General features: G+C 38.7%; 2 protein-coding genes across 6 annotated transcripts in view; both read left to right on the forward strand.

The window, feature by feature from the left end:
- The first annotated feature begins 4967 nt into the window (after positions 1-4967).
- tmem230b (transmembrane protein 230b) lies at positions 4968-7650 on the forward strand. 2 transcript variants are annotated; one of them, XM_057356824.1, is made up of 4 exons: positions 4968-5148; positions 5291-5379; positions 5716-5841; positions 6759-7650. In XM_057356824.1, exons 2-4 carry the CDS (start codon positions 5299-5301, stop codon positions 6897-6899), a joined length of 348 nt encoding a protein of 115 aa, XP_057212807.1. In that variant the 5' UTR covers positions 4968-5148; positions 5291-5298; the 3' UTR covers positions 6900-7650. The 2 variants fall into 2 exon arrangements, with proteins under 2 accessions (XP_057212807.1, XP_057212806.1); XM_057356823.1 differs by having other exon boundaries at positions 4969-5148; positions 5241-5379.
- A 494-nt stretch (positions 7651-8144) lies between these two features.
- Positions 8145-25751, forward strand: part of igsf9b (immunoglobulin superfamily, member 9b) — a 34310-nt gene continuing 16703 nt past the window's right edge. For 3 of the 4 annotated variants that reach the window (XM_057357411.1, XM_057357410.1, XM_057357407.1), the window contains exons 1-3: positions 8145-8702; positions 16681-16775; positions 19177-19383. In XM_057357411.1, the coding sequence (XP_057213394.1) occupies positions 16715-16775; positions 19177-19383 (268 nt within the window). In that variant the 5' untranslated portion in view covers positions 8145-8702; positions 16681-16714. Of the gene's footprint in view, positions 8703-13487; positions 13509-16680; positions 16776-19176; positions 19384-25751 lie in introns of those variants that run through there. The other variant, XM_057357408.1, reaches the window with a different exon arrangement.

Here is a 25751-nt window from a genome sequence, read left to right on the forward strand (position 1 = left end):
TAATAAGTACAAACTAACCGTGACTTTGTAGTAAAACTTCCACAAAACACTTTTACTATAGTAAAACCATGGTTAATTTTACTAAGCGTCATGTGTGTAGGGGGCGCTCTATCTGTCAGGGTGGCAGGTTTATATTCTCAGCAGTGATGGGCAGTGTTAGAGATTTCTTGGCTTGTATAAATTATTCAGCACAGCAGGGAAAGTTATATGGAGCGTGGGATTAACTTTTTCCTGCTGTTTTTATTGCAGACCACACAGACATATAGACTCATTTATTCTTGACCACACACACATAAAAGCAGGGTGTTGAGGAGACCAGAAGAGATCTAACCGCAGTGACATGGCACAACAGTCCACCGTATAATGCATCGGCTTTTAAGCAATAGTCGTTTTCTGTTCTCTATATTACATGGCATAAAAGTCTTCAGAATGAAATTATCGAGACCTCAACCCTGCAGCCGCGAGTGCATGAAAATATGATCTAAAAAATGCTGAACGCTCACAAATAGCTATTACTTACGCTGAAGGTTATTTTCATTCCCTTGCGTTAATGAAATGGAGGACGTTGTGTGCAGAGATGATGTGACTGTATAAAAAGCAATAAGAAATAATGAAAGCAAACACTATTATTTCATCTGCATATGCAATAAACCTGCAAACACTCTCACAAAGCCGAGTTCACGTCATATTTTACCCCAAATAACATTATTTTCATGACAGTTCAATGAACACAAATCAGTACCATAATGAAAATACAAATCTCATTCATTGTACAGTAAACATTATATACATTTTAAAATATTTATTTATACATCATGGCCGTGTTTGTTCTAATGGGTTTTTTACATTTATTTGTCAACAACAGTCAACAAATATAGGGAATGGCAGCAGAAAGCAATCCTCAAAATTATCTCCTTACATGACATTTTTAGTCACATAACATATACAGATAATTTTGTACCATTGTCAAAGGCAAAACTTAAACATTCCCTACAAGAAATATAAGGTTTTATGAGTGTATCAGAAGACAAAGTCGCTTACAATCTGAACGCAGCATAAGTCTCTAGAAGTGACATCAGTTTTGAAAAGGATTGGGTTGGCTGCTTCAAGTATACCAGAATATCATCCGCGTATCAATCGCGAAAATTGGGCAGCCTTGACGTGTTCCACGTTTTAAAGTAAACTGTTTGGAAAGATCACCATTAACTTTAACTCTTGCCAGCAGTTTATCATACAGTATAATGCTTGAAACACTTTAGGCCCAATCCCAATTCTACCCCTCCGTATGGCGCGTTCACGTGACGGGGTAGGGGTGTCTCAATTCTCTTTTGGTTGGAGGGGTAGGGGTAAGGGGAAGGGCCAGATAGCCCTTCAAACGAAGATTTGTTGGGACCTCACTTCAAACGAAGGGCTAAGAGAAATTTCCAACATGGCTGCTCACTCGAGCAAGCAGACCCATAATTGTAAGTCATTTTTGCTTTAATTAATAAGGATTTTTATGACAAATTTTCATTTTATGTATGTTACATTCAATCTTGTGTTTGTATTTACGGTGATGTTCTTTTAACGTTTGCAAAAAAAATCGCTAAAGTTTGCTAGCGGACAGCACTAATTGCACGATATTAGAAAATATATTTTTATGTCATATACCCGGTGCATCGGCGCATGTCCTCTGACGTAACGTTAGGAGCTAGCAACGACGTATGATGACGTATACCAGTGTAGTAGTGGTGTCCCATTTCTTAGCGGAAAATTTGTAACCCTTCCCCTTGTCACTTTGTTTCAAGGGGGAAGGGGCGAGGGGTAGGCTAAGGGGTAGAAAATAGAATTGGGATTGGGCCTTAATGTTGAGTCATGGAATCCGAATCGTTTCAATAGATATTTCCAACTGAATCGAATGCCTTCTCGGCATCCAGTCCAACTAATAAAGATTCAATATTATGGTTGCCTATTCGATTCATAATATGTAAAGATCGTCTTATATTATCTTGAGTTTGTCTTTGTCTGACTGTTCTAATGTTTTTATGCCGATTTGAATAGAAAGAAATGATATTTTTGTCTGAAAAAGAGGTGGCATGAAGCTGTACATAACATCAATGTTTGCATAAATACTTTGCTTAGATACTTGTGTGTACTATATATATATATATATATATATATATATACTCTATTGTAAATAATCACGGTTTTCATCATCTTAATTGTCATGAACGTGGGTGGTGAGGACAAGGACAGAGGACCCAAGTGCAGACAGCGGGTAAGGGGTTAACAAGACAGACTTTAATTATAACTAAAAAATACAAAACAAAGACCCACGTGGGGGAACATAACAAAACATAGCAACAAGGACAGGGACTAACTAGACTAGAAATAATAACAACACTTGACATAACCACAATAAACTAAACTAACTACAGAACAATAACTCACCCACATGACACAAACAGAACACAATGAACATTGAACCAGCACGAGACAGAAGACACAAGGGCATAATAAAGGGGATAAATCAAGAGGGGACAGGTGCAGGACATGAACTAATTAACAAACAATAACGAGACGAAAGGGCGGGAACAGAGACGCCACACCGGAGAGTGGAAGACCATTAGGGACAAAACGTCACTCTCCACATAAAACAAGAGGTTCTATCATGGTTCTGTATTGCGTAATATTGTACTGCTGTAAAATGTCATGTACTTGAGAAATGAAGTGTTTGAAAGATTTCTGACGGCAGCATCTGTAAGAAGAAAAGCAAGTAAACGTCACGCCGGCATCTACATCATGAAGCTAATTACGTAGATGCCAAAAAATCATTTGGACCCCTTTCTTTCAATCGACCCCTGAGATAAATGACTGATGCGTATCACAGGGGCTGTAATCGTGAGGGGCATACAGCAGGACAACACAGTAACACCGAAGCTTCTGTCTGACCTATGAATATTTTCATGTTTGAAAAAACGTATTTAGGCACTTCATTTCATTCCTATCTGATCACCTTTCGACTACCCACAAACACTCACCAAACCGTTAAACGCGGTCAAGACAACAGACACGACAGCAAATCCCAGAGCACACGGTGAAAGATGTGACGGATCAGTGGTTTAGCATCTAAATCGATACCCTCCAGCCCTCTTTCTCACAGTCTTAAAATAAGCCCCCCGACCTCCATCACAATCCATATATTGACTTCTGTTGTGAAAGTGAACTTTTTCCCCGTTCTGCTGGTTCATGGTGCAGTGGAGTGTGTCGGGGTGACAGCGAGATGGTGTAAATAACACTAATGCACCAGAGTGGAGTGGGGCTATTACCAAACTCGTCGCTGACGTCAGGTGTTATGAAATGATCTGTCGAGCAGGACCTTGAATTAACCCTCCTAATCCTTGGACAAAGGAGAGATGAAATGGTTGAAAGCTGTACATTTTTATGGATTAAACTTCATGACACTGGACCTGAAGTGCCAAACGTTTTTTTTTTGTCTTGTTGCAAGTGAACCTGTTTTTAATGCTGATGTGTTTTGAGGATGTTTATATATGGGTGACTTTCCATTGGGTGATGTATATTGCATTACTGATAGCTGTGTATATAGTTCAAAACAAGTTTTGCATCAGGACCCAGATTGGACATTGGTCATGAAGTGACCAAAATTGTTTATCGTACAAAATTGAACGTTGACATTTTCGTGCTGTTGGCAGCCTAGAAATCACAGCACAAGACACATTGTTGGCACAAACCATTCTTGTCACAAGTGAACCTGTTTTTAATAAAGCGTGGGTCGTGTTTCCTTTGACTTTGTGTTCATGTGTTTTTAGAAGTGAGGTGATTTATTTAAATGTGCTAATTGGTGGAGCTTGTTAGATGAGGGGTGTTCACTTGATTTGTTGTTTCCTGCAAGCTTATGTCAGGTCTTCAATTTGACGTCACGATGAGTCATTTCTTTACATTCTCTCAATGCCACTCAGCAACCTTCAACACAGACAAACACGCATGAGGAAAGCAATGAATCCAGCTGCTGTTGTACAACACCTTTAAAGCAAATCAGCCGTCTCATTATGTGATTTCAGTGACAGAAACCTCTGGAAAAAGAAGCAAAAAATAGGTACAGTATACAATGTTGTTGTGTCAAGAGGTTGTGATGTGCAATTCAATGCAACCACTTTAATTCTGCATCATGATCATATATAATGTTTAAGTAGTAATATTTAAGTAGTAATTGGGTGGTAAATACATTTTTGTAAAGTATGAAAATTGATCATCAAAAGTATGTTTACATATCATATATTCAAATATACCGTGCTAGTATTAGATTGAGCAGAAGTTATATATAGAAAGCTAATAAAACTATAGTTGAGTCGCCCTTATGTCCTGTGCTGTAGCCTATACCAAAATGTAGAAGAACGTGTGAAGAGTTTGCTTCCAAAATGAGATCACTGCGTTTTTAAGATTTTTCAAAAATCATGTTTTTTTATTCCAATGAATATCAATCAAGCTGTAGTTGGTTTGTTTTTATTTAATCCATAATAACAAAAAAATACAGCTACGAACACAATAAAGCATAATAAAAACATGATTTAATTTTTTTATTATTGTAATTTATCTCAATCAAACTCTTCATGTAGAAGTCTCGTTCATATTTGTAATTTTAAAAACGAATGTAAATACGTTCAAACTAATTGTTATATTAACGTTTTTATAAATGCAAATTTCTTTAGTTTTCATTGTGTGGTGTACATCGCATCACTGATCAATTCTATATATTGTAAAGCCTGTTTTGTTGACTCTTAGGAACATTATGGGGGGGGGGTGTTAATTAAACAGACCAAATTAAGTTCGTCAATTTTTGCATAATTATAGATATCATGTACATAAAATTTTAATTAAAGAGTATAATATGTTTTCTATAATGGAGCTCCCTCGTGTGGCGTTGCGTTGTAAATGTCAGCAAAGCGCATGCGCGAGATATCGGAGGACTGCCGCAGAGGGCGCGTGCGTGAATTCAAACCCGGAAGCGTTCGCGTTGTAAACACAAACGTAGTTTGTTTCTATCGCAGGCAGTCGAAAAAAATGACATGTACATGACATTTTAGTTTTAAACTAAAACAATTCCCTTACTACGTCGTGTGAAATTGACGCAGCTACTTCAGGATTAAGGTAATTTAGGATTCAAAACAGTTCAACATAACCGATTCATAATGCCTTTTCATAAAATTGGAAAGTTAAACATTATTTCTGTGTCTGACTAGATGTTATAGACTAGTGACTAGTCTGACAAGTGCTTGTAATATGAACTCAGGAGGAAAGATGGCACCTAGAAACATGACGAACTCGGGGGTGAGATACTCCAAACTGGCGAGCGATGATGATGGATACATAGATCTCCAGGTGAGAGAGAGTGAGAGAGCTGGAGGCTTTTAATGCACTTGAGTGTAATTCATTTTAATATGAATCCATAGAGAATCATTAGTATGCCTGTCTGTCTGTCTCTCATCATCAAAGTTTTGGAGCTATTTTTATAGTGCACGTTGCTTTGTGCTTATCTAATCACGTATAAATTCTGATGTGATATCGTCTGCCTTCTTGTCTGTCTGTCAATTTGTCTATAAGACAAAACTATATCACGCTTAATTCATGCAGTTACACTCTCCCATCACTGCCGTTTATTCTGTAGGATGCAGTAATACATTGTAATTTTGTGCAATGTTATTTCTCTTTTCTCAGTTTAAGAGGAGTCCACCTAAAGTCCCTTATAAAGCAATCGCCCTGGCAACAGGCCTCTTCCTCATCGGCACCATACTGATCATCATCGGCTCTCTCCTGTTAGCAGGATACTTTGAAGTGAACGATGTGAGTGTCATACCACGTTTTACATTTTCCTTTCATGTTCTGGCATTTTTGAGATCATGTCACTGTTATCTGTCTTTTGAGGTGTGATTTGTATTTACGCAGTCCAGTGTAGGTGCTTGTAATGTATTTTGAAAAACAACCTTCTGGTGACATTGTCAGCTGGTTTTATGTAAAGTTACAAGCGCTACAGACACCAAAAATGTTCTTAGGTTTTTGATAACCTTAATGTGCAAATTCGATCCTTATCCACTAATAGTAATTGAATGGAAAGTGGATGGAAAACTCATTGTCATTGGTTAATATGTGTGGGAATAATTTTCGCAAGCGAAATTCATTTAAAATCCTATTTATTCAGTTTAAACGTGTTGATTTAGCATTACTTCACCAAATGTGAGATCTCAAACTGTAGTAATCAGCAGGAGATTGAGATTACGCCCTGCTGTGCGCACACCTGACGCATGGGTTTATCCCCATAAAGTGTTCAGATTTAGTAACGGAGCTTTTAGGATACCCCCACCCCTCTCAGTCTGCCCTATTTCCTGAGTAAGTCCCAAAAATAGAGCTCGACAGTAGAGTATTTTCCCATCTAGAACACAACCAAGTCAAGATTTTCTGTCATTTATTTTGAGCTATTTGTATTTACTTGGCTACGTGTGTTCAGCTACATGGAAACTCGTGAATTCTGTTTAAAAACTTAACTAAGATATTTTGAGAAATGTGTGAGTGGTGTTGTGTCCATACAGTGAACGTTAATGGAGGGCAATGTTTGATTTCCGACATTCTTCAAAATATCTTTTGTGATCAGCAGAAAAAAGAAAGTCATTCAGGTTTTAATTTGAAAAGCTGTGGTTTGTTTTTATGAGCTGTGCAGCAGCTACACATTCACTTCACATTTGTGTCTTTCTTATTACTCCCAGCACCGCGATCGCACCATCCCCGTCCTGATCATCGGAATCCTTGTTTTCCTCCCTGGATTTTACCACCTGCGCATCGCCTACTACGCTTCCATGGGTTACCGCGGTTACTCCTACGATGACATCCCAGACTTTGATGACTGATGACAGCGGGGCACGGAGTCACAGATTTGAGCCTGGTTTTGATGCAGCGGGACGCACCTGCCTGCTGCTGATGTGTGCTGAATTAAAATGACTTTTTATTTCAACTTCATAGACTGAGAATGTAGTTTGCATTCATGAAGCGGTATGATTATTCATGTGATAAAAAGCATTTTATATCAGAGAGAATTCATCTTCATCAGTACATTATAGTGGTCACTGCTATATTAGTTTTCTGTAGTGAGTAACAGGTCTATGGAACATGCAAAGAAAACTCTTGATGTATTTAACAGAAATGTGATTTATTTGCAGGTCAAGGTTGCTATAAATCTCTGGGTTTTGTTTTTTTACGGATTAGTCTGAACATGTTGATGCTTCAAAACAAACTGTAGAAATAAATCGTTGCTGTTGTGTACTATGAAACAAATACACTTGGCCCAATCGGTCCTGTGGTGTCTTTAAATCTAAATCAGAAGTGGTTCATGTTTGTAATTTTCTTAAATCAATCGCAGCCCAGGGTATGATTTCGCATCCCCGCAATGTCTAATGTCGTGCCACTGGATCATAATTATTTTCCATGATGTGAATTTCCCCACTCCAGGGAATGCTCTGGTGAAATAGTTTTCTGTAAATCACAGAGTGGTTTGTTTCATGATTTTGTGGTTTTGGAAACTTCAGAGTCGATCTGTCTGAGGTTTAAGAGAACTTGAGTAAATTTTGGAGTTCTGTGGCCCCCGTGTGGCCGATGAATGAATTGGCGCACAAAAAAATCTAATTCACAATACCATTTGCAGGGTTTGTTTAAAAGACCTGATAAAACTAAAACGACGATATATTGTTTTTATTCAGGGAAATGGAATAGCAAACTGAATTTGCTGTATAAAGTAAAAAATAAAGAAACAAAGACAGCTTAAAGAATAAAATTCTTAAAGTTTAAAAATGTCTAAAAGTTTGTCTATAAAAAAAAAACTGTTTTAAAACATTTCCTGATTTATAATATTAAGAGCTACAGCGTATATTAATTACGTAATAATTTAAATATATAAATTGTAACTTTAAATGTTTTTATTTTAACACAAATTCCTATAATAAAATTAATTAATTAATAAAGCAAATTTTTGGTTCTCATACAGTACTTTTTTTGACGAGAGAGAGAGAGAGAGAGAGGGAGAGAGAGAGAGAGAGAGAGAGACTGAGACTGAGAGAGAGAGAGAGAGAGAGAGAGAGACAGAGACAGAGAGAGAGAGAGAGAGAGAGAGAGGTGTGTATGGTGTTTGCTGTGAGAGTCCCTCAGTGAGTGAATGAGTTGTTGTACAATGTTTCTCTGTCTGTTTTTAACGCTGATGGATGAAGTCAATAACAGCAAACGTTTTGGGACTCAAACCTTGAACCCTGAGCAAATTTAAAGCGCACGAGACCGCGGGGAACGGCGCGCACGAGGATCTTTACTTCGACGCGGAGCTCACACGTTACGTATGCTTCATATGGAAACCAGTGGATGGGATTTGTGTTTTGTGTTGAGGCTGACGGCCGAAGAGGTCTGAATTTTGTCTCGTGAAAAGAACAAATCTGATCCTCTCTAAAGAAAGAAAAGTTTTAGCTCGCGCTGGATTCGTAACAAGCGAAACTCTTGTGAAGAGACGCGCACATGATACACTTGGTTTTATCAATAGATCCTTCAAGCGGATTCTGAGGTATTTTTGATCTTTTTTTTCGTTTTATGTGTTTTGCTTACTGGAGTTGGAGGTAAAACATAATCCCGTCGATGGAGTGACTATTTTATCTTCAGTCAAGTACCTCAGAAAGGTAACAGAAACACACACACACACACACACGTGTTTAGCGTATGCATAAATCTATGTATGTGTTTGTATACATACATACATGCATATACAAGTAGCCATATTGCAGTCGTTGTGCCAGCAGATGTTATTCTGTCAACATACATAATTCATAAATCAGTCCAGTCACGGGCTTTGATCGCTTCTGTTTAAATTAAGTGGTTGTTGCGTAAAACCCTTGAACCGTATGAATTTACATTTTTTGTTTTTCGTGGCTTGATTTCTGTTGTTCTCGCAGGCATTTAATCTCAAAGGCAGGTGTTTGCATTGAACATCACTGTTTCTACTGAGAACAATGAGGAACACATGCTGGATACAAACATGACCTGACCAAACACTTACACCTGCTTCAGTCCCATTAAAGGTTGCCTAAAGCAAAAGAACTCGTATATAGATCAGATGAATACTTTATATTCTACACTTAGTGTGAGAATGTTTTTCGTGGGCCACTTTGGTGACTCAAGTGGCTTTCCATAAACTCATTTTTTCATTAAGTGTAACAGACAAAAGTCAAAAGATTAACATTGGTTTATTCTTTCCTATTGGAATTCGGCCCATTACCTGCATACATTTTGACATAACCTTTGTTTTAGTGCAATATATCATTCTGTTATTGCACATGCAATGGCAATATTTGTTTTTAATGACATGGTATGCAATACCAAATAGTGTTTAATCTTTGTTCCCTGTGTTTGATTGACATTTATAGTTGTCAAGAGACAACACAAGCGATATTCCAGATAAGAGCAGGTTAGACTCCAGATATGTAAATACAGGCCTACGAGGAATTAAAGAGTTGTCTTCACGGTTATTGTTTGCCAAACACGTGCATTCTGCGTTTGGCTCATTTTAAAGCCGTTTAACCTGTCCTGCCTGGATTAGTTTGTGGTATTCTCTGGTCATCGGGACATGCCTAACAATGTCAAAATGAATGGCTTAACCTGGAACAGAGTCACGGATGCGGCTTTACTGTCCTGCCTTCTGCTCGCAGTCTTGCGTTCTTGAACTGTGTTTAAGCAGGTATTATTGACCCACATTAAAGAGCGTGTTGTGATACACACACAGCTGTTGTGAGATCAAAGGTCACACTACAGGAAGCACAGATACATGGTACGGTCGCAGACGTCTCCAGTCTTTTGTCTTTTATTGTTCACGTTCTGTTTTGTCATGCACTCTCTAATCCAACCGCACACACGCACAATGTGCTTTTCATAACTCAACAGCTTTGACACACCGTACATGCCCATGTAAGACTTGTGTTATTCGAATTTGGCATCGCGTACTTTATAGGCCTTACTATTAGTTTTGCTCAAACTTAAGGTTGCGGATTTGAACAAACCCCAGAGTTTATGTTCAGAAATTGTCCAAATTTAGTATTCGTTTGCATTCTGTAAAGGGTTTCCTTATGCACGAACTTTGCTCAGATCACAGGCCTGTGTAATATAACCTGAAATCTATTAATGATCTAAAATTATTTTTTCACAATAAGCTTTAAAGCCAGTGATGGTTTGGTTTAGGAGTGGGGTTTCATCATTTTTTCCAACAATTGTACATTTTTGTACCATGCTCCTTGTGCGAATTCTTATAAAATAGACACCTGATAAAATGGTTACGAACTTCCATCAGATTTCCTGCAATCCTATAGTGTGTTCCTGAAGTTGTGAAACTTGAATCATGTATCTGACTAGTACTTTTCATTGTAGTTTAAATTCTTTAAATTATGCATAAGATTAAGGCATTATGTAGATTTGAGCTGGTTGGGTTGTACCTCCCTGAACGCAGGGACTAGCCGGTTTACATTATAATTTGTGTTGAGTCTGGTTTCTCTTAGCTTACATTTCCCATGATTGCGTTGTGTCAGGATGATCAGGATAGACTTATCCTCGGGGCTTCTAAAGATCTCATGACCTTATTACCTAGACAGAGAGTTGGTGTTTATCCCAGCATATACAGTACTGTAGTGTGTGATTTCAATGTGCAGAGTTTCAATAAAATCAAGGAACTCAATGTAGCTTGATATTGTAGCCTGAAGGACGCACCAGCATCCAATAGAGACACTGACATGTCTATGTTCATCATCAAAGCAACTGAACAATTGCTTTGACTGCTGTTCCAGTTGACTTTCAGTTAGTCTACAGCACATTCGTTGCACCACCCTGCACCTTTTAAAAAACCCATGTCAGGTTTTGTCTCACTTATTGTCAAATGGTTAAAATTGGCTTACTGAAATAATGTGCGTAGTTGTTGAATTCCATAGCACAAATCTGTTCATATGTGATATATTTACATAATTGGCACACCCTCAGAGAAGGCCACAATGATGATACTTGTTGGGGCCGTTGGTTTTCTGTCCTTCTGACCCGGCTCATTCTGCTTGGCCTGTGCTGACACCCTATGGCAGTTTGGATCTTCTCAGATAAACTGTAGAATAAATCAGCTGCTTATCGGCCTGTCTCTGTCAGTTACAGCCTGCACAGGTTACCACGGTAAAGAACAGGTGTACCACATGTACCTCTGTATTCCAGAGCATGCAGAGGCAATATTATGTTGTTGTTACCTTACTTTCCAATTCCAATAAATTTGTAACTTTTGCTCAAATTGTTACACATAGTTTACACAACAGCTTTCCTGTTGCTCAGTGGTTAGAGTATGGCGCTAGCAATGCCAAGGTTGTCCGTTCGATCCCAGGGATTGCACATACTCGGATACAAATGTATGGTATAATGCAATGTAAGTCGCTTTGGATAAAATGTAGTTTGAAGATGAATGAATACGATTGGCTTTGTTTAAAAGTTGCATTAGTAGTTGGCGCATGTAACGATTCACGATTCTGATCTCACGATGCGATTTTATTCACAAGTTTTTTACAGAATGAGTTGAAGCAAATTAAAAATGAACAACTGCCCTTTTATTATTTCTCTAATGTTGCATAATTATTTACGATTCTTTTAACGTCTTAACCGACTTGAATCATCACATATTATAATCGATTTTCAACCTGCTCACGGTGAATCGTTACATCCCTAGTTGCATGTGCGTTTTTGTGTGGGTTCAAATGTTATATCCTTACTGCATGAGAAAACTTGGCTTTTTATTGTTTCATGTCTTCAGGCAAAGACATTGCAAACTCTTGTGTTAGTCTCCTGGTTCACCAACAATACTCTAAAAGGTATTCTGGGAATAGCGTTTATAAATAAAGCTGTCATATTAACACTTGGAGTATATAAGACCGCATCCAAGCAGGAAGCCAGAGCTTTTCCCTATCCAATCTTTTTTCCTTTTAATTCCGTTATTAACACTGCGTCGTCTCAAGAAATGTTTGCGTACACGAAACCACTGAAACCGACTCAAGATGATGTAGTATACTTGCCAAATCAGGATGTGGCGCTGTAATTCTGCCACAGAGATGCACTAAAAACTGAGAAAGACGACTTGTGCGTCTAGACGAAACGCCGATACGATACAAATGTTTTACGTATACAGCTAAACATGTCACTGTGTGGATGGCCTCAAAGAGTAACAGGCCACAAACTGAGCACTTTGCCTTTAATGCGATCAAAATGGCATGCATCCCGGCAAACAGCTTTAGTCAAAGTACTTACTTACATGTACAACCTTAGTGTTAACTCAATTGTAGACACGGCAAACTTAATGGATCTTGAGCGTTTACTTGTGTAGAATGGGGTATTTTTTAATAACATCATCAGAACGCTTATTAATGTTTTGTTTTATTTTGGTTTAATTTGCCATTTGCGACTGTGAACAACCAAACCTGATCATGAATCTCCCGTAGTGTCTGAGATCCCTCATTATCACCTGAAGCTGGTCCAAGTGGGCACATTTAGGTCAGTAACAGATGGTACTGATCTTAACCAGTTTGGATAGGTTGGCATGAGACAGTTAGTGGTGATTCAGTTGTTTTCCTCTAAGACAACGTGCCTGTAGCTTGTGGTGTAGGGCGGCCTTGCCAGTCAAAGCCAAGATCAACGATCGGAGTCTTGATCATGCCTTAAAGAACCCGTGGGTCATGAGACCTCTTTTCCCCTTTATAACCTGTCTTAAGCATCTGTTTCAGGTACTTTGTCTTTTGAAGATTTATTCTTATATAGGCTTATTCGGAGAGAAGGTCAACTGAACATGTTAAAATGTTGAATGCCTGGAGAAACTGTTCTTTGTTTATTTTCAGTATTAAGCATATAGTTACATTTTGGATGGACTGTTTTTGATGTTCCACACATTTTGATTATAATTCAGGTTGAGGTTTTCCTGTGATCTGTGCATGCATCAAATGGAAAACCAACATTTATTTATCCTGTTGTTTATCCTGTTGCTGCCTGTATGGTTAACAGAGCGAGGCATGAAATATTTTTCTGTCATAAGGTGCGTCCCAAATCGTGCACTTATGCCCTATTCTACGCTATTTTGTAGTGTAAATGGTGCGAGTAGTGCAAAAATGAAGTGCACTTTAAGTACCTGGATGATGCAGTCATTCAACCGAAAATATGAAGTGTGGAACTCTGGACACTTCATGCACCAAACAGTCGCAGTTTCGCTTATGTGGCGAAAGGGAGGCGGAGCTATCAGACGCTGCACCCAGGCAAAGTTCTACTGCCGTGTTGACGCTTCAATTTAATGCTGACTGAAGTCATGCTGAGCAAAACAGATAAAAATTACATTAAATGTACGATGTACAAATTGATCTTTATTGACGTGCATTGTGTTGTGAGATTGACGTCATCTGCCCTCGTCTGGGAAACGGCACACACTTCTGGTTAGTATAAAACCGTTTAGTATTCCATTTGGGACGATACTGCTCTTAAATTCATACACTAGATGGTTGAGTGCATACTTAGTGCATAGTTTAAGTGCATAGTATGTCATTTGGGACACAACTAGATCTTTAAGACATTTTAAAGGCTTTTTCAGCTGCAGTAATAGTCAGGTTTATTAGAGGCACCTGTGATTCAAACCCTTGTTCTCTTTTATAGCTGGTGAAGTTCAGGGTCAAACATATTTTAGGCTTTAAAGTTTGACTCGAATGTCCTAACAACTAAAGTGGTTTTGCTAAATCTTGCCTATTGTGTTGAATTGCTTTCTCTCCGGTGCAACTATGTCTGCATATATGGAGATTTAAGACCCATCAGGATGTCTTGTGATGTAAGAAAATACCAAATGTTGTCTTCTTGACTCTTGTTGTTTCACCTTTCGTGGCAGAATAGGACACCTGGAGCCTTAAAATCTCTTTTCTTAACACGCCTGTCAGATTGGTTTTGCTCTGTGTCTGTCGTTCTCTGCGTGTGCTGGTCGCTGGCTCTTCTCTCTATGAAAGACACTTTTACAAGGAGTCCTTGTTCAACAGCTTGCCCGCTCAGAGACTCCACGCAGAGGGACACAATGCCATGCCCCTCATCTGGCACCTCACAAGAGCTGATTTAGGATCAGTTCCCGCTGTCCCAAACCTGTGTGAGGCTTTTATTCAAGCAAATTATGGGCTGACTTTAGAACAGATGCATTATACTGGATTAAATGGCTTGGGCCATGGGATTATGACTTCTACGACGTGGCACATGCACTCACATGACTCTGAAGCCACTGTCATACCCTGCGTAAATTCATACCTGGTTTGACTAGAAACTAACTAGCTAGTTTATTTTATAATTATTTTGTCCACTAGGATGCTTAAGATCTGCTGAAGGTGCAAAAGTCTAGTTGGTGGTCTTTGCTTATACTTTGGTTTAGTGGTTTGGTCAACTCAGTAAATTAAAATCTTGCACCACATAGCAACCCCCTGGCAACCATCCTAAACATTTTTGTATCACTGCTGAAAACATTACTGAAGTTTTAAAAATGTAGTGTATGCTTTTGCTTTGTCATCATCATAAAAGCAATATTTTACAACAGGGAATTTTGTTTTAGGCGGACTGAATATAGTATTCTTTTCTTATTTTATCTTTGAGGACTAACAGGATTACATCTTGGATGTTAGCCATTTCTGAGAATTCATGGTTTTTGTTCACAGATGCCATCAGCTCAGGTGTATTTCCACAGAAATCTAATTGTTGTCAGATTATGGGCCCTTTTTGGTCCCAAAGGGCCTTAAATATCAAAGGATAATTTGTTTATTTCAAAGGCAATACTGAGATCTTTGCCCTCCAGGAACATTAGATTGTGTACAAAAGAATATGTTGATGTTAGTGCCTTTTGTAGTTTCTCATTCTCTCTTGGTTATATCTTTTAATCTGTTTGCTGTTTGTTTTGCTTAGTTATTCCAAATATTCATAAGGATAATTTAATAATTTCATTGTAATTGTGTTAGCATGAGACTTGCCTTAGTTTGTGTTATTAATAAGCCTGGGATTAAAAGTGAAGTGTGTAAGTGTTTGTGCTTTAGGCAGCACCAAATGGATGGCAGAAATATTTATTTTATTGGTTGAACAACATACAGATTGTTCATTTTAGGAATCTACCTTCAAAGAGCTTTATTTGTCTACAGTCTCTTAAAGCTTGGTTGGGAGGAAATATTGTACCTGCCAAAAAATGCACAATTTAGCGTTCAAATTGAATATTTTTTTCCCACAAACCAAAAGCATTTTCACTCTAAATGTTTTTTATTTCATACCTGTGGTTGTTCAGAGACTGTAACTTTCTATTGCCGTGTTGAGATATGACTTTGATCGTTAAAGCAGATGAGAGAAAAAAAATCCATCAACGGTGTTGACATGTTGGTGCAGGATTTTCTGCTCACGCAACCCAGGTCAATTTTTTGTGAAATAGATGCGTATACTGTACGTGTTTGTGTCTGTTTTTGTTGCTTTCAGACAAATGTATGCAGAAAATAAAAACAAAACATTTGCACACTTTTTTACGCATGTACACAATGTTCAAATATCCTCCTCAGCTTTCATTTACTCACAGTAATAAGATGGTATGCAGGTACGCAGTCAGATTATGGGATGTATGCTAGTGTTCTACTAAATAAACCCTTGCTTTCATTTCAAACCCCTCCACAATACTGAAGAGAGTTTATTACTTTAAGTCACGGGTGTGTGTGGTTTCTGGGTCACTAAAGGGAGATGATGTTCACGATGATATGGAGAAGTTATGATGGCATGTGCTGTGAAGTTTGTCCAAATGGAATCACTGTGTTTAAAAGGTTAAAAGGGTTATCACTGTAAAACTACCAACATGACAAGGATCACTGCACGGGCTTGCTAAAACGAGACATTACTGATTTTCATATTTATATTTCAATATTCAAAGGCCCCCCTTCCGCTCACAAAAACTCACAATTTTTATCCAATAAAGTCTTATAGAGCTTGTCGTCAAAAAAATGTTTATTCATATAAAAAATAAGAAATATCTTGTGCTCGCACATATGCTGCTGTTGCGCTCCGGGCGACCCAAAGTTTGGGTCCCGGCTCGTGGACGTTTCCCCATCCCTCCCCCTCTCTCGCTCATTTGGCATTCCAGTCCTCTGTCCTACTGCACTAATAAAGGCAAAAAGGCCAAACATAAATCTTAAGAAAAAAGGAAATATGTTGTTTTGTGTTTTTTTTTATGTATTTCAGGGGGCCCCCTTAGAAGTCAGTTGGGGGGGTCACGGTCCCCCTGTTGAGAACTACTGTGTTAGATTTTGTCAGGTGTAAAAAAACATTTAAAAAACTACATAGACATAAGTTTGTTGAGTCATTATAATATATGCAGTACGAAACATGTGCCGAGTACCTGCAAAATAAATAGAATGAAAAACATGATCATTATTTCCTGCGGTCGGTGTATGAGGAAGTGAATCTTATAATTTGATAATCTCAAGTATAAAGTGCAAGATGAATTGTGTAAAGTACAACAACGCTGATCCAGGAAGCATTCTTCATGTTGTCTTATCTTTTGTTAAGTGTGGGCAGAGAGTTCTCGAGTGACCTGTGTGTGTCTTTGTGTTTCAGGTGGGGTATGTGTGATGGTATGTGAGTGTTTACCATGGTACAGAAGAGACTCGGGTTTCTGAATGTCACCATTGTCATCGCTCTCTGTGTACTCTGTAAGTATTTCTTCATGTTCCTTCTCCACAGCTCGGGCCTCCAAATTGCAGTGACCCCAAAAAAGTATGTTATTATTTGGTATAATAAATAAAGCCATTTGGATCTTTTCGCACAACTAATTTCACTTTCCTGAGCCATTTTTGCAGTGATTTGAGATGCTTATGGATGTATGAAATCAGTTTACTCAAGTGTCCTTTTTTAACCATGGTTTCATTATAATAAAGTCAATGTTTTTGATTTTATTTGTAGTGAAACATGTTATATATACTAGGGCTGTCAAACGATTAATCATGATTAATTGCATCCAAAATAAAAGTTTGTTTTTTACATAATATATGTCTGTGTACTGCGCAAATTAATTTTGTATTTATAAACACAAACACATGCATGCCGTGCATATATTTAACAAAAATGTACAATATGAAAATTAATAAACGTTTATATATAATTTCAATTATTGGTAAATATATACAACTAAATATTTCCTAAATATTTATATATGTATGTGTTTATAAATACAAAATGAATATGCGCAGTACACAGACATTTATCATGTAAACGCCAGCTTTTACTCTGGACGCGATTAATTGCGATTAATCGTTTGACTGCCCTAATATATACATGTTATATAAGCAGAGAAAAGTTTACTGCTTATTGTATCATTAACCATGAAATTCTGCTTTAATTCATGAGTTTATTCCTCAAGTTTTCGATTTTTTGATGGCGTTATTGTGATGATAAAAGAAAATTGTGGTTTAAACTACAAAGTATTATTAGTATGTAAAGATTTAAATCATATATTGATGTAGTTAGTAATAGAAGTTATTAGTTAAGTGGTCAGTGATTTATTTTCTTGTTAAGGTTGAGTAATATTTTAAGTTTGGTGATAGACGCGTGTATGTGCTTGTGTTCACTGTAAATGTTCTTTCAACATTTGTTTCCAGCCCTCCTCATCATGACATTCACACTGTTATCTCTCCATTTGTGACCTGTTTTCTTTCTCTCTATGCTCTCCTTTGCTGCTTGAACATCTTACCTCTCCACCAAACCCAAACCTGTGGTGTCTAAAATAAACACTCTGTTTATCACATTTGTTGATTATTTTGGTACCACCACCATCTCAACAGCCCACCAGGGGTTTGTTGCAGCTCTGTTTACTCTCAGGACACGTTGGGTTGAGGGGGGTAAATCTGCTTCATCAATAAACACACGACCCTTTATGCTCCTTATGGCACATGGTCTGGCTAGTGAGAGCGGTCATGGCGGGGTGTGCGGGTATTTGGGGGAAACATCACAACCATTTAGGGGAAAAGGGAATCAAATCCCTGCCAAAAATGAAATCTGCAAATCTGGATTTAGATCCGTCTGGGATTTAGATTTCCCTTCTGTCAAGGCAAGCTTTTGTCAGGGATGTGATTCTTCAAGGTTTCTGGCCATGTGTGTGCCTCAGGGGGTCTTGGGTTAGAGGGAGGGCGCTTTGGGAGATTTTGCATTTCTGGTTCTATCAGAGAGCGTAATTTTTGAGAGATTATCTCTAATCGCAGATGAGGTGCATAGACCACCTCCGTCTCGAGGGGTGCGTGCCACCCCAAAAACAAAAGAGATCAAACGTTGTATTTTTGGGAGCATTAATATCATTTGCATTGTGTTTATTTCTTCTTGCCAATCAAACAAGTGATACTTTATTTAAATCATAAAGTACATTTGTGAAATACAATTGGAAACATACATCTGACGTTTTTCTTACAGTAATGAGAATTTTGGGGTGCGGTCTGATTCCCAAATTTATTCATGAGATTCACGCAAACGGGGCTCTGTGTCTGACCCCAAACTGTCCCATTGGGGGATGCTGGATGAGAGAGTCACACAATCACTCTGAAAACAGACCGTGCCGTCCAACATGTTAATATGCTGTGTGTTAATTTACATGCATGACATCTTCCCTGCATCCCCCCCTTAATCTCAACCTTTAATCCCCATTTAGCGTGTGTGACATCATTCTCCATCTTGTCTTTTGTGTCGTGTTTTTCCTCGGTCACGCTCATTTTCTGTCTCACTTTCTCCTGTTGGCTGTTGTCCCTGCGTTCCTGGTGATTTTTGCTTCATTTTCTACATGCCATTCTAAGTAAATTAAATGATCTCACATTTATAGAGGAATTGTGTGTCAAATGTTGGTCAAAAGAGTTTTATCGTATCTTTGTCATAAAACAATGCCCATAACCTCCTGCACATGTTGTGTTTTAATGTAATGCATGACCAGGCTTCTTTATTATAAAGCGTCCTTCATATTAACCAGCTTCATCATCTGAGCTTTGCCGGACAACAGTGTGATGTCTGGAAATTCGTGCTTGTGTTTTATTGAACAGGAAAAAGCTCACGAGTTTATCTTATATCCCTCAGGTCCCTCTCTGAGCGCTGAATCGGTGGTCCAGGGAAGAGTCGGGGGTTTTGCCGAGCTGGGATGCAGCCTGACACCTCCGTCAGAAGGGGACACCACCCCTAATCTCTTCCCGTTGTATGTGGTGGAGTGGGTCCGGCTGGGATATAACGTCCCTGTCCTCATCAAATTCGGCGGATACACGCCACGAGTGCATCCGAACTACAAAGGTGAGCGCTGGCAGAACATAAATCACTTTTCCATTAAGACAATGTTGGGGGAAGAGTGCCGGAGGGGACACTGAATTCTGCCCATATACCTTTTTAATTCAGCAGGAGACAGTAAAATTTGTGAGCGCTGTGCTATCGAGCGCTTTCAAAAGTTTATTGCGGTTGCTGAAAGAGACCATCGGCTGCTTTTAAAGTGCTTTTGTGTTTTACAGCCACTTGTTTAGACGACGGGGGTCACTCTCAATAGACCGTGATATTTCCGGTTGTTGTTTCTCTAAAAGGTGCGCATTTCCCAGGCAATTCCCTCGAAACAACTTTTGGGTGCTTCACTCATTGGCAGAGAGGTGCTTCCCGGGGTAATGTGGCCGTTTACCCCGGTGCTTGTGAAGGAGGGGTCGCGCTCTGGAATGTATTGAATGGGGGAGGGCGTTGTGTTGTTAAACGAATATCCCCATATAAATGACCCACCCAAACAAGAGGCCTGTAATTATGTTTGTGTGTGTGTGTGGTGAAGATGGGGCGCACTTTTAATGGATGCAAAAGGGAAGGAGGGTGGGCAGACGTAACGGCCCCTGGGGGTGAGGGGGGGTATTGAGCGGGACCCTGGATTAGAGAACAGTGTTAAACTGCGGCAGGTTGCTTGGGGGCCGCGTGTCTGCGCAGGGATTCCGGGGGTTTTTACCTAATAAGACGCAACATTGTTTTTCAGTCGGAATACTTGTAGAATGGTTTAGGCAAAACAACAAAACAGACTTCTTCCTCCTAAAATAGCGCTCTGTACCGGGCCTGTGTTCTTCTCGCAAGGATGTTGTCTGTTCTGGTGCGGAAGGGGTCTGGTTCGCTTGAATGGGTTTTGATGGGAGATCAAATGAAAATTTCCATGTTGTCCCGGTGGGATGTGATGTGACTGTCAGGAGAGACAGTTGTTTTACACATGAGCCCCTCGCTGTCGGTCAGCACACGAAAGGAAACTGATGCAGAATCAATTAACATTTGTTCTGTGGTGTTTGGATAACAAATCCTGTGTTGTTGAAAGGACATGAAGTTATTTTATCCTTGATAAAAGCAAACAATTACATCACATTGTGATGTACATCTGAAGGAAAGAACAGGGGTAGAAGGAACAATGATGGCACACTAAGTGTATCATATAATCTTAAGTATTTCCCCCTTTCAAAATAAAAGACTTAAAGATGATGCGTTCCTAAACTACACTGGGAAATCGTACACCACGTAATATAAGATGAAACTAGACCTCAAATCTTTCTAACATGATCCTGCTACAACACAAACGTGTTTGTCTGTTTTCATCAAAGATGTGCTCATGTGGCCTTTTCTTCTCGAGACTTGTGATAACAAAGATTTATTGCCATGACCTTAATTCATATTACTGTTAATACTTTTTAAATGTAGAACAATGTGCACTGATGAATATTGCACCATAATCATATTAAAATAACTGTGGTGTGTTCGTGTGACCTCTTGTTGACGTGTTTGGATGTTGCAGCCCACCCGACGTCATGACACTCTGCCTCTTTAGATGTCTGCATCTGAGAAGGTTACCAGTCGCTATCACAGTCACACGATTAGATATTTGCTCGGTTTTAGATTAGCATGAGAGCTGTTGGATTCTTGGGCGGTTACAGTTTTTTTTTTCTTTTTTTTTCTTTTTTTTTTTTTTAGCTCAGCACAGTTCAGTTGTGTTTCATTTGAGTATTGACTTAGTCTCAGATGCTTCTAATAAAATTGCTTTGGAGAAACAGACATCGAAATAATTGAGATAATCGGTCAAAATCATGAATGTAGATTGTAGATGTAAAATAATCTGGATTTCTGTCAATTTGATGAGAAATATTGACTTTTGATCGCAGACTTGACAAATCTGAGCTCAGTTTAAGACGTGTCATCTCTTCTAAAACTCTAATGAAGACATTTGTAATATTTCTGACTCCTTTTCTCAGAAGACACAGATGAGACTTACGCAAAAGTTTGTTTTTGCGCTCTATTTAGTATTCTAGACGAATAATTAAAATATTAAAGAGATCTCGTCTGACACGGGCCTTGAGGTTCATTGCTCCTGTTGCATCAGCCCATGTGTTCAGGGCTTGGATGTTGTGAAACACAAACCCGCTCATGAAGAAATACCCGAGTAACTCATGCGTATCAGCTCATGGGCTTTTACATAGAATGATTGTTTATAAGTATAATTATTACAACAATGTTTATTTCTTAGTGTTATGGGTTTGTTTAGATCCCTAAGGCTAATATGAACAGTAGGTGTGTTTTCATGTCTCCTGTTGAATATATATATTATTTAAATATAAATATTATACCCCAAAATGATTATTACCTTGTAGAATCCTCATGGATAAAATCAACCTACATTATTTTCTGCTGTATATTGATTCAGTTTCACTCAAGCATCCGTCACAGAAGTTAAATGCTTTTTGAATGCCGTCTGACGTTGAATTTAACTTTTGTCTTTATGAACAGCTGGATAGAGATCAGCATCGTTTTTGGATCTCGTAGGTTCGCCTCGGGCTGTCAGGAGCAGTTAGTTTAAGAAGAGCTGATCAAATGTTTCCTTATGAGTAAATTAGAGAAAGACCCCCTGAGGGTCAATAGGTATGATAATGCCGCAAGACCTCTTCAGCCGTCTCTTTCTTTGTCAGATGACGTGTCTCATTTCTCTTCTTTTGTTTAGAGCATCTCTGAGAGGAGATCTGATCATATGTGCAAGTGCACACAATGATGATTTACTTTTTTATTGATTTAAAATGGAAAGATTCAGTCAGTATCAAATGTTTGTGATAGATTTTGGAACCTTACAACCAAAATTGCATTTATATATGAGTGGAATATTTTTTTTACCTGTGTTTCGAATTGAGGTTAAGTTTTATTTCTAGTATCTGACACGCCATAGTGAATAAACTGAGGTTGCACCTCCCTTCCACTAAAAAGCCACAAAGTGGTTAGACCCTCGTGTCCCGAGCTCCTCCTCCCATCTCTTTCATCGCTCGACCTATTCAAAAGAGCCGTCACTTTACCCTTGTGTGACCTCTGAGCTTTGGTTTTCTGCTGGTTTTGGTTTCGCATTTCTTGCATTCCACACCTGACGTCTAGGAAACTTGAAGTGTTTAATCAGCAAATAAGGAAACAATGAAAAATCATAGCGCGAAGACTTTGTGTGTTTAACGGTAAACCTGTCTTTCTGCCCGGACTGAGCAGCTTTAATCTTCTTGCAAAAAAACTAACCAAGAGCAAAAAAGAGCAAGGAAACTATGCATATCATGTTTCAGGAGTACTGTTTTGAACAAAGACCAGCGTTTAATCTAGGGCATCAAAGAACCAGATCAGACTGTTTTTGTGCCAAAGATCTGTCTTAGATTCTCGTCGACAGGTTAGGTTTTTCCTGTAAGTGCAGGTAGGCCAAATGAAAGAGTTCACCTGACAGGAGGTGGGCGTCTTAGTAAAGTAAGTCAGATGTTTTAAAAGGGGCAGGATTTTGACAGGAAAAAGCACGAGGGGCGTGTAAACCAGATGTGTGCCGCAACCAGAATGTTCCCATAATAATCAATGGCTCTGTCAACACTGGAACCACCTGATGGCACATTTTAAAGAATGACGCTCGTATATTGCTTTGTCTTCGTTGTAATTATTCTAACAAATGTTATAAATATATATACATATAAATATTTATATATTAAATTGAATAAATATTTTTTGTATAAACAAACATATACAGTATGCATATAATAAAACATATACTAATTTTATATATGCATTATTTTATTGTTAATATCATTTATTATTAGTAGTATTATTTTTAGGGCTGTATGATATTGAAGAAAAATGTGATGCGTAGTAACTTGCAAAATAATGATGTATGATAAAGTATTGCTCAAAGTTTGTAAAATAAATTTTGTGTGTGTGTGTGGGGGCGCCTTGTTTTTATATCCCGGGGGGGCCTAAACCTGAATACACACCAACTCATGGTGGGGTTTGTGCGTGCGTGCATGTTTTTAAAAACTGAAAATGTTTCATTCTTTCCGAAGGAAAAACATCACTTTCTCTGTCGCGCCTGTCTCTCTACCATCTGCATCGACCTAAAACTTTCACTTTCTATAGGGCTATGTTACAGCCCTAACATTGTTTTAACTTGGTGTATAAAATTGTTTCTTTCTTCGAAAAGTAATTTCTTTAACTGCCGTGGATAGTAAAGTAAAAGGTAAAAATGTGCCCGTTGTGGCCTCACAATTGGTAGTGTTTGTTATCGATATGGAGTCATCGGGGTTTGCATTTAGACATTTTAACTGGAAACTTTAAAATGGATTTTTAACCAGTCAATAATTTACCACCACATGGACATTCAGACATACCAGAGCTCAGACTCACTCGTCTGGATAAGTGTTATATATTACTAACTGTCCTCCAGGGCCGTTTAAAGGCTCTCCCAATAAGACATGTTGGTTTTTCTGTTTGAAATTGGTGGCAGTAAACATCGGCTCTATTGATCTGTTTCTTAAGGCCATGCCAGAGGCTGGAGTATTGTCACATGTGTCTGTTTCTCACACAGGGAACGACAGGGGAAGCGTTAACTGTAATCTATCCCACGACAAAGAGCCATTCATAGATGCGATTATAGTGGGGGAGCTGTTGAAACGGGGGGTTTCGAGGGAAAGGGGGTTAAAAGCTGATGGGGCGGGGAGCCGTTCAGACCCCCCCAGATCGTATTCAAATCAAAACACATCCCATCATGCAGCAGGGCAGTGTCATCCTTCAACGGGGTGGAACAAAGAAAAACATGTTCAAGGCCTTTCTCGAAATTATCCATCAATATAATTAATCTCTGTCCCTAGGTACTGTAGGATATTTTGAGCCATTAATGAACGTTGATGAGAGTTGCAGCTAAAGCGATCACATGTGTTTTCCGCTGACCTCAGACAATAGATGGGTTATCTCTTCAGTTTAGCGCACAGGGATGGAAAAGACCAGAGTGGGCAGAACAGATAGGAAAAGATGGCTTTGGCTAAAATAAACCCAATGCCCAATGTTTGCTTAACACAGTCGGACAGCGGAAGCGGGCACCCGCTGGGAGTGCTTTGCAAGCAGTGGTGCCTCCATGACGTTTTTAATGGAGGGCCAGATGGGGACAGTGATGATATTAGGGTGGGTCAGAGTTTTGCTGGTTATCATGGTCCAAGTAACCCCTGCTGGTAGATAAGAGTAGCAGTGTATTGATGAAATACATTTCTCAGATGTTGTTTGTATGCAAGTTATCAATAGATGTGTCTGAAAGATATGTAAAGTGTGTCCAGTACAGAACAGGTAACTTTAAATGCTGGGTTATTTCAATCCATGGTTATATCAAATATGGACAAACCCAGCTGTTGGGTAAAATTTACTTAGAAAATGTCCATGTTTGATACAAACATTGGTTGAAACAACAACAATGTAGCTTGCTAGAAAACCTACGGTTTGGTTTCGGTTTAACCATATTTTACCCAACAAATGTTCTTTTTTTGGATAAAATATGGACAAACCCAACTATTGATTTGAATTAATTTAGAAAATGACCATCATTGGTTGAAACGTTGGTTGCTTTAAACCCAATGGTTGGGTTTGGGTTTGACTCAGCCTGTGAAAAGCCATTTTTTTAAGTCATTTTTGTTGATTTACTGTTTTCTAATCATATAATCCTACATAATGTAAAGAATGTTCTGTAAAAATATAATCTTGAAATCTTTAATATTAACGGAGTAAGGCCATGTTAAAGATTGAAAACATAGTGAAATGAATGCTTTAAATCAAACTTTGATACTCCTTATCTCATAAATAGATTTGGTTTTTACATGCACACTTTTTTTACGTGCTTCACGATGCCATAGAACAACCGTTTTTGTCTAAATGGTTCCATAAAGAACCTTTAACATCAGATTATAAAAAGGTAAGAAACAGATGGTTCTTTAAAAAACCTTTGACTGAATAGTTGTGCAACCCAAAAATGGTTGTTCTATGGCATCGCACCTTGATTTTTACGAGTGCAGGTTCACATAGTTCACACAACCATGGTTCATTCCAGCACATTGTGTCTCATCTCTGAAAATTATTTAAAGAGTGGCACACAGTACTGTAAAGTATGCACGCTTTTTTCTGGGGTGTATGCTCGGCTGCCACCCACTGAGAAAGAACCGCCTTTTGCTCACATGAGTTGGTCGGAAACTTTGAAGGCCGGTCAGAAGTCTGGCACATGATTCTCTTCTGAACATAACATAGATGCTTCAGAACAACACCTTGGGTGTGAAGTGACGGGGTTGACATCATGTGATTGGGTTGCTAATGAGATTGAGAGCTAACAAAGCAAAGCA

This window comes from Triplophysa rosa, linkage group LG17 (assembly GCF_024868665.1).
Source record: "Triplophysa rosa linkage group LG17, Trosa_1v2, whole genome shotgun sequence".
In the NCBI taxonomy this organism is placed as follows: Eukaryota; Metazoa; Chordata; class Actinopteri; order Cypriniformes; family Nemacheilidae; genus Triplophysa; species Triplophysa rosa.